We start from the raw sequence: 10,000 nt of genomic DNA, 5'->3' as shown, positions 1-10,000 counted from the left end.
CAACAGTACAACTTCACTCCTCACAATGTGTGTGTGTGTGTGTGTGTGTTTGTGTGTGTGTGCAGCACATGTAGTTTGTTTTAATTTAACTCCTTTTTTATCAATTTTATTCCGTTTCTCTGTTTTTACAACCTGTAAACCACCATGCAACACTGAATAAAATAACATATATTATATATACAATATAATACACACCCCCTGTTACAAGCCCGACCAGTAAAGCTGTGCTATATAATATTCTATAAAACAATAGCATACCTTATACAGGCATGTCTCTCACACACACACACACACACACACACACACACTGTTTCTCTAACTGACTCAGTGACACAAAAAGCTCTATAGCCTCATCCAATCTCAGTAAGAGCATGCCATAGCTCAACCACCATTTCCCTACAGAGTAAATGTGTGTGTGTGTGTGTGTGTGAGTATGTGTGTGTGCGTGTTTGTGAGAGAAAGAAATGGAAAGACAGAGAGAGGTGGAAAGAGAGAGAGAGAGAGAGAAGAGGAGAGAGAGAACGGGGGAGAGAGAGAATGATGGGGAAAGAGAGGGAGAAGGAGAAAGGGTGAGTAATTTACAGTGTAAGTGCTTGGCAAACTCCTCAAGGTAAACCACAGCCTGGCCGCCACGAGGCTGAGTACCTCCCTAAAACCTCAGCGCAGTCTTAAACTTCTCTCACTCCACTATCGCTCACGCTCAGAACAATTCTGGAAAATTCTGTCTGTAATATAGGGGTTTTTTTTAAAAAAACTTTTGAATAATTATGGTTATTTTAAGGCCTCTCTCTAGAAGCACTGTACAGATTGCTAAAAACATAAACCATAATTCTACATGTTACCACAGGATGATACTCATATATTACATGTTTGATGTTTGCAGCTTAAATTTCATTGCTTTTTGTTTTGTTTTTTGGGTTTTTTTGTGGGTGAGTCCTAGCTGAGGTTGATTCTGGCTCTCTTCACATTTGTTACACAATAATTGTTCAAACTAAGCTAGTTCGGTTCTGAATACTCGCGTGAATTTAAGTCTGTATTCATATGAAACTAGTTTTTGTCGTTTGAAAGATGACAGAACATTATGGCAGCAAGAGGATAAAGTAGAAGCTAAAAAGCTCTGTAATATATTTGGCGTGTTCTGGTTTGGACTGTGTTATCGGGAAGCCCGGGCCAGTTTTGGCCAGACTGAATACCCCACAGGACATCAGCTAAATGGAGCAAGCGACTTGTAGACAGAGAGACGGGTCGAGGGAGAACAGAGAGGGCTGCTTTGTAGCAAGCTGACGCAGCTAACGCTAGGCTAGCTGACGTAGCGAAAGTTAACCAACCTGAAACAGGTTCGTTTGGTTTTAAGAGGACGCTTAATTTCACTTAAAACTCTGTTAATGGATGTTGATTAGACTCTTCTGACCCAAAGTAGCAGACATTAGCACACTCTGATCGACTCCACATTAACATGAAACATCTACTCTCCGGAATTACAATGCTAATTGTTTTATGATAGCCAGGGGCCTCTCTCTCTCTCTCTCTCTCTCTCTCTCTCTCTCTCTCTTTCTCTCTCTCTCTCTCTCTCTCTGTTAGGCATGATCTATGACTGTGAAAATGATGGCTCATCTATTGTATTCATGTAGCAGTGTTGAATATTTTTTCACGCGTGTATCGTGGCATACTGTGCCCAAAGCCTAATAAAGCTTACGGGTTGGGTCACCTTCACGATAAATGTCTCAAGATCCTTGTACAAGTGCCAAGCGCTTTCTGAGAGAGGCCGGCCATAGAGAAGACAGGATTAGAACGAGAGAGAGATTGGGGGGAGAGAAAGAGCGAGTGAGGCTTGTAAGCGAGTGTGCTGGCTGGTTTTCTGCTAACAGATTAAAACCTAGAACAGGACATAAAAGGATTTTCAATGGAGGATGCTTTGCTGACTGTGCAGCACAGCCCAAAACTAGACTTCATTTCAGTTTGGAAAACCGCCAAAATGTACATCTAAAACTATACGGAGACCAAAACAACTAAAGGAAATGACAGAGAGGCATTAGTTTCAGGAAAATGTCCTTTGTCCTTTCATTTTTCGTCCTTCTTTTGACACTGTACGTTCTCCATCCTCCATCTCTGCAAACAGCATATCACACTGCCAATCTGGGAATCCATCATCTGTGTGTGTGTGCGTGTGTGTGTGTGTGTGTGTGTGTGTGTGGCACCTGCGGAATAAACTGGCTTTGATGTTTCAGGGCTTGCGAGGCCTACGCTGTCCATACGCAGGATGTTACACACCAAAGGAACAGGGTCACGACCTCTACAGCTGCACTGCAGCATCAGGCTTTGAACAATGACCGGACACAATCTCTAATGCATTATTTCACACACACACACACACACACACACACACATGCTGCACTGTGTTTGTCTTTGGTACTGTTTGGACAAAACACCCATCAAACAGACGCTAATGTAGCTGAATGATTGGATCTCTAGTTGTTCAGCAGTACACTGTAATGACAGCTGAGCTCAACAAACTGAACTAACGACTAAATTTCCTCATCCTTACAAATGTGTGTTTACCAAAAATCATCAGAGAACCAACAGCTCTCGTTAAAATTTAATCAATGAATAATTATCTATGATTATGTGCATAAATTGTATCTGTGTGGCATGTGGTCACAATTAAATATTAAATGAACTTCGCACATCAGACTGGTGAATTTATTGTGTAGATAAAGTGAGATAATCCATGGAGTCAAAGACTCTCTTCTAACATCATGGGTTAAACAACTTAATTCCAATGTGTTAAGATGATATGCAACCAAACAAGAGGGGTATTATTAGGACGGCCCATACCTTTCCAGAATTTACAGGTACTCCATCCACCGCTGACCTGAGAACAAAAACAAAGAAAAAGGGGGGAGAAACACCGTGTTATCGAGGTGAAGAAAACAGAATTCTAAAAAAGTGTAAATATCATCAAACGTCCCACTAAATATATACATTTTACCTTCAAATCATTGCGAAAACATAACAGCAGGCAAGCAATGCAACAAAAAACACTACACAGCTCACACTGTCTGACAAATAAATAAATAATATAACATGAAATAAACCCAGTGAGAGAGAGAGAGAAAAGAAAGCACTGCGCCTTCTCCCTGAGGAACAAAGACAATGCGGCTTCAACCAAGCGTGGAACTTAAAAGCCACCATGCGCGTTTTCCAGGGGGACAGTTTTAGAAACGAGCACCTCCTAGGGGGTATTTCAATCAGGCTGCATCCATTAGAATGACTGATAGAGAGCTAGACGAGCTAGCCTGCTGCATTAGCGAGAACGCCGTCGTGTCAACCGCCACTATGAAACGAGGTCGTGCGTTGAACTCGCGACCGATGGCACCCCGAAGGCAGGCTACAAACAATGTACTGGAGTGATTCTCTGAGTCACTTAAGGCATTACTGGGGGAGACTTTTTTTTTTCTTTTCAACCTGCTATGACAGCAGCCAGTGAGCCAAATATAATTACATTTAGCAAGGAAATGTAGCTGATGAGCAAATTCCATGGAAACCCATAGAGATGTATTTGGCCATTAGCATAATGGCACAAAATCATCTTGAACTGCCATGATAGACCTTCTAATGAAGCCTCATTAAACAGTCTGAGGCCAATTTTGTTCCTTTTCACATTTCTGTTCAATTAATGACTATGAGCAAAGATTACAATATAATGCAACTACAGATTCATTTTTAATATAATATATACTGACATGTTCCTCATTGATGTACTGAGGGTTGGCAGTTCAGTTTTGGATGGGAGAGAAATGGCTTTGTGCATTTCAAGTGTTCATTTAAACACTGTTAAGAAAGAAAGGTGCCGACAACAACAAGAAAACATTAGTCTGTGGGCTGACTGTGTGAGGGGCTGGTACCAAAGCTTGTCCAGATGGTTGGCATTTATTGAAGTATATTGGTTTTATGGGGAGTGTGGTTGGTGGTTGTTGTGGTGTGTTGGTTCTGTGGAGAGACTGGTTGATGGTTGTTGTGGTGTGTTGGTTCTGTGGAGAGACTGGTTGGTGGTTGTTGGTTCTGTGGAGAGACTGGTTGGTGGTTATCCAGGTGTGTTGGTTCTGTGGAGAGACTGGTTGGGAGTTATCCAGGCGTGATAGTTCTGTGGAGAGACTGGTTGGGAGTTATCCAGGCGTGTTAGTTCTGTGGAGAGACTGGTTTGTGGTTGTTGTGGTGTGTTGGTTCTGTGGAGAGACTGGTTGGTGGATGTTGTGGCATATTGGTTCTGTGGAGAGACTGGTTGAGGGTTATCTAGGCTTGTTGGTTCTGTGAATAGACTGGTTGGTGGTTTTTGGTTCTGTGGAGAGACTGGTTGGTGGTTAGTGTGGTGTGTTGGTTCTGTGGAGAGACTGGTTGGTGGTTGTTGGTTCTGTGGAGAGACTGGTTGGTGGTTATCCAGGCGTGATAGTTCTGTGGAGAGACTGGTTGGGAGTTATCCAGGCGTGTTAGTTCTGTGGAGAGACTGGTTGGTGGATGTTGTGGCATATTGGTTCTGTGGAGAGACTGGTTGAGGGTTATCTAGGCTTGTTGGTTCTGTGAATAGACTGGTTGGTGGTTTTTGGTTCTGTGGAGAGACTGGTTGGTGGTTGTTGTGGTGTGTTGGTTCTGTGGAGAGACTGGTTGAGGGTTATCTAGGCTTGTTGGTTCTGTGAATAGACTGGTTGGTGGTTTTTGGTTCTGTGGAGAGACTGGTTGGTGGTTGTTGTGGTGTGTTGGTTCTGTGGAGAGACTGGTTGGTGGTTGTTGTGGTGTGTTGGTTCTGTGGAGAGACTGGCTGGGGGTTGTTGGTTCTGTGGAGAGACTGGTTGGTGGTTGTTGTGGTGTGTTGGTTCTGTGGAGAGACTGGCTGGGGGTTGTTGGTTCTGTGGAGAGACTGGTTGGGGGTTATCGAGGCTTGTTGGTTCTGTGAATAGACTGGTTGGGGGTTGTTGGTTCTGTGGAGAGACTGGTTGGTGGTTGTTGTGGTGTGTTGGTTCTGTGGAGAGACTGGCTGGGGGTTGTTGGTTCTGTGGAGAGACTGGTTGGTGGTTGTTGTGGTGTGTTGGTTCTGTGGAGAGACTGGCTGGGGGTTGTTGGTTCTGTGGAGAGACTGGTTGGTGGTTGTTGGTTCTGTGGAGAGACTGGTTGGTGGTTAGTGTGGTGTGTTGGTTCTGTGGAGAGACTGGTTGGTGGATGTTGTGGCATGTCGGTTCTGTGGAGAGACTGGCTGGGGGTTACAGTGGCGTGTGTGGACTGAGACTAGATTATGGCTAAAGAGCACTTCTCATTAAGCAGAGTCCGGATTTAGCCGGATTTACAGTGGCCCACGGACAAAGAAAGGAGGAAGAGATAAGAGGGGGGCACTGGGGGAGAGAGGGAGAGGCACGAAAAAAGAGAGAGTATGTGAGACAGAGAGAGAAAGACAGGGAAAGTCAAGTCATAAGAGAACAGCTAGAAGGAAAGAGGAGATAAGAGAAGAGGAAGAGAGGGACAGGAGAGAGAGCAGAAGGTGAGAGAATTCAAGAAAGTCAGAGAAAGACCGAGAGAGTTACAGAGAGAGAGACAGAGACAGAGCGATTGTGACACGTTAAAGTCAGTTCCTTACCCTTGCCCCATGTTGCTGGTGTTGGCGGAGCTCTCTGCGATTTGAGGACTGGAGATCCACTTTGTCTCGTCCACCATAGTCCGAGCATGGGGCACCCGGCCCACATCCTTCACCGTCATCAGCAGGTGCGGGGAGTTCTTCAGGATCTGCACTGCTTCGTCGTGTGGAATATGCCGGAAGCTTCGGCCATTCACCTCCAGGATTTGATCTCCTACCTGCACAGGTAAAGAGACCAGTCAGGGAGGAGAAACAGAAAGGAGAACTGGAAAGCTTATCACTGCTTTACCTCAAAAGACCTAAAGCATATGGGTATCCCCTTATCCCGCCCCCTTGGCGTCGCAATGCTGATTTTCAGGTGACTTGATAGGTTTACATAAACTGACAGATTAACCATTAAGCCAATCAGGTGGCTAGGCAAAGTGATTCTTGCTTTTGCATCCTCTGCATCATCTGAGAGGACATTTAGGAACTGGAAAGTGCTCTCTCTCTCTCTCTCTCTCGCCCTCTCTTGCTCTCTCAGTCCAATACATCCACGTCATCTCTCCAAATGACTCCAACAAAGTAGGCTGTTAGATCTTTGGGGACTGTCCTGATCGTGACTTATGTATAAAAGGGTTCTAAAGTTCTGTTTAATTAAACAGAAACTGCTGAGAAAGGAGAATGTCGATATATATATGACGGGACCGCAAAAAAAAAAAAATCGATTCGACGAACGTAATTCATGAACCGCTCCCCCCACCCCCCCTCCAATCGAACGCAAAGGGTCAAGACGGTGAAAAAAAAAAAAAGAAAAAAAGGAAAATCAATGACGATAACAGAGTTGTTTTACAGTCTTAACAAAACACTCTACACACAACCCTTTCATTCTCTGACTAGATCAATACCTTTCTCTCACCCCCCCCCCCTTCATCTCTCTTTCCTCTTTTCTATTTCCCATTTTCAATTAAAAGTTTATGACAGTTGGCCGAGCGTAAAACAAATTGGAATATTGTTCTGTTATGTAAAACGACATTGTCGAACTTCAGTCTGTTTCTGCAACTTTTTTTTTTTTTTTTAAACGGTACACTTATTTGTGTGTATGAAACAAAGCCCTTCTAGAATACTCTTGCAGTAAAATGCTTTGTGGTTTTGGTGATGATTCAGATGAGTAATAAATAATAAAAAAATAAATAATAAATAAATAGTAATAATAATAAAAAAAAAGGATCACACGCATATCCTCATCTATATGACGTTGCTCTACTTGGCAACGGTGCTTTTTCATTTCAGAGTTCATCGTTTTCCGATTTGATCCGAGAAACATTTGTGTTGTTTCTCATGTTCAGGATGGTCAGCTCAAAAGATACGGAGCCATTTTGCATCAGGCACCTAAGAGCAAGAGCGCTGATCTAGGATCAGCTCCCCGTAGTCACATATAACTGTATTTATTCACATTGTGAAAAGCATAAACTGACCCTGGATCAGCACTATAACAATGAGAAAGTAGACAAAATACAACTTCATAGGCTTAAAATTGAAGGAGACCGGGGAATAGTGACAATCCAATAACATGAAAGGAGTACTTTTTTCCCCCTTTTTACAACAATGTGGAAAAATACACACTCCTCTCTTTCATTTTTCTCTTTGTTCCTCTGAGAGCAGGATGGGAGAACGAGGAGAGATTAGATATTGATGTCTGCGTGTTCTCTCTGGGTGCTGGTGTATTTTATGTGATAGAATCAGCAGGAGTGGTAGACTATAACTCACTGCAGTACGGCAGAGGGAGAGAGAGGGAGAAAGAGGGAGAGAGAGAGAGAGAGAGACACAGAGAGAGAGAGAGAGAGAGAGTGAGTGTATGTGTGTGTGTTTGTGTGTATGTTTGAGGGAGAGAGAGAGAGAGAGAGAGAGAGAAAGAGAGAGAGAGAGAGAGAAAGAGTGAGTGTGTGTTTGTGTGTGTGTTTGAGGGAGTGACACAGAGAGAGAGAGAGAGAGAGAGAGAGAGAGAAAGAGTGAGTGTATGTGCGTGTGTTTGTGTGTGTGTTTGAGGGAGAGACAGAGAGAGAGAGAGAAAGAGAGAGAGAGAGAGAGTGAGTGTATGTGTGTGTGTTTCTGTGTATGTTTGAGGGAGAGAGAGAGAGAGAGAGAGAGAGAGAAAGAGTGAGTGTATCTTTGTGTGTTTGTGTGTGTGTATGAGGGAGAGACAGAGAGAGAGAGAGAGCGAGAGAGAGATAGAGTGAGTGTATGTGTTATGTGTGTGTGTTTGTGTGTGTGTTTGAGGGAGAGACAGAGAGAGAGAGGGAGAGAGGGAGAGGGAGTGTATGTGTGTGTGTGTATCAGAGAGAGAGAAAGAGAGAAAGAAAGAGAAAGGGAGACAGACTCTGAGTTACGACATACTCCAGCACAAGGATCAGTCACTCTGTGAGCAGGGCTGACTCTCATATCTCTCCCTCTCTCTGTGTCTCTCTCTCAAAACACCTAAGTGAAGACAAAGCTTGACTGTGGAATATCAATGACAGGCCAACCAATCAAAACAGATTGTGTGCATCTCTTCATTTTGAGCTCAATCAATTCATTTCCTTTCTTGACACAGCTCTTTCATTCTGCTCTACTTCAGAGGAAACTTCAGAGTCCATGTCCAAAGCAAGTCTGACAAACCATATGGGACTCACAGAATCTCAGCTGATATGTTCTATATTTCAGTATGTAAAGTCAGCCGTGTTTATGTTCAAAAGGATCATGAAAAACCCAGCCGTGACTGTTTGCCCAATGATGGACTAAGCCGTTCACAGTATTTCACACAAAATGAGTGTTCATTCAAGATAACCAAATCAGATCTATATCGTACATGTCGCGTTCTGACCCCTCTGGTCGGGGGAGCACAATCCTGAGCTATTTTGAGCTTCTGGAAAATTCTTGGCTGGCGTTCGGCAGTCACCAGGTGGTCTGAAACAGGCCGGCCATCAAGCGAAGCCCATAAAGCAAATGGGCAATTTTCCCGCGAACAACCCCTAAAGACTCTCCGCGGACACACACACACACACACACACACACACACCGTGATTACAGGAGGCAGCATCTGCATTTCCACTGTAACTGATAGACACGTCAACCCCCCCCCCCCCCCCCCCGGCATGTCAGAGCTCCAGGTGAGCTCCATTCAGTCTTGTCTCTTCTCGAGGGGAAACACACGATAATTAGACCAAGCGTCGGAGAACGCAGATGGGCTATCAGGCGAGCTATCTGCACCTCTCCCCATCCATCCATCCATCCATCCATCCATCCATCTTCTCATTCATCTATCTATCCAGCCATCGCTTCATGGTTTCAGCTGTGGGCCGTCACTGAAATAAGTTCTGGTTAAAGACCCGCTGGAGGAGCCGTCAGCTCATGTGGTCGAGAACGGGGCAACTGAAAGTTTTATTAATCTGTCATGAATGGCAACCGTGGCTTTAATTAACGAGGGTTCCTAACGGGTATACAAATGACTGTGTGTAGGGGCTAGTGCATATGTCAAATAATAAGCTCTGAATTCTGTCTGGCTTTGTAGTGCATAAATTGAGTCAGAGGCAAAAATGCCGATCGCTGTTTGTTTGTTTGTTCTGTAAGGCAAAATTTGAATCTGAAACTTCTTCCATATTGAAAAAAAGGGGGGGGGGTCATTTCTGAATTTATTCAGAACCTCTTAAGAAAAAGTTTCTCTCATTCATGTGCCAAAGCAGACAGGCATGTCCTTGCATCTCTCTCTCTCTCTCTTTTTTTAGTACCGTTTTCATTTTCGTCATATTGTTTTTTTTTTTTCCCCGAACATTTCAAACATGCTGCAGATTAGAGTTTGTTATCAAACCCTGAGGGATAAGGTTGCTGCTGAGAGAAGGTGAAAGAAAAAAAAAAACATCTCTCTCTCTTTCTTTCAAAAAAAAAAAACCACATTATGAACAACACACAAAAGCTTCTTTCCTACAAATTTCCAACAGCCTCAACCTCTGATTAAGAACCATGTCGTCAAAAGAACAGCGTCTGAAACACGTTCTACATCTCCAGTGTTAATGCGGTGAATTCAAAGAGAGATTTTACATTTCAATTTCTTGCAAAGGTACTTTGCTCTTGGTGGAAACTTCAAAGACAGAGTCCTAATTAATGAAGTCGTTAAGTGTGTAAAATGACTGGAAAAAACGAAACACCTGCTGTCACTTATCTGAGTGGTACAGTGTTACCAAAGCATACCTGTGATGAGTGTATATAGGTTTGTGCTGGTCAAGGTTTCCTACAGCATTGATTTCTGTTTGTATGTGTGTGTGTGTGTGTGTGTGTGTGTGTGTGTATGTGCGTGCAAGGATGTGGTTGAGCGACAGGTATACGAGACCAGGTGCAATCTGAATTCTGAGGCAGAAACTG

At 43.7% G+C, this 10,000-nt stretch overlaps 1 protein-coding gene across 1 annotated transcript in view; it reads right to left on the bottom strand.

Moving 5' to 3' along the window:
* Positions 1-10,000, bottom strand: part of LOC115827840 (whirlin) — a 46,903-nt gene that overhangs the window by 12,781 nt on the left and 24,122 nt on the right. The window contains 1 exon segment of the mRNA XM_075353622.1: positions 5,608-5,841. Within this exon segment, the coding sequence (XP_075209737.1) occupies positions 5,608-5,841 (234 nt within the window).

This window comes from Chanos chanos, chromosome 14 (assembly GCF_902362185.1).
Source record: "Chanos chanos chromosome 14, fChaCha1.1, whole genome shotgun sequence".
NCBI classification, from domain to species: Eukaryota; Metazoa; Chordata; class Actinopteri; order Gonorynchiformes; family Chanidae; genus Chanos; species Chanos chanos.
This window is presented reverse-complemented; position numbering and strand designations above follow the sequence as displayed.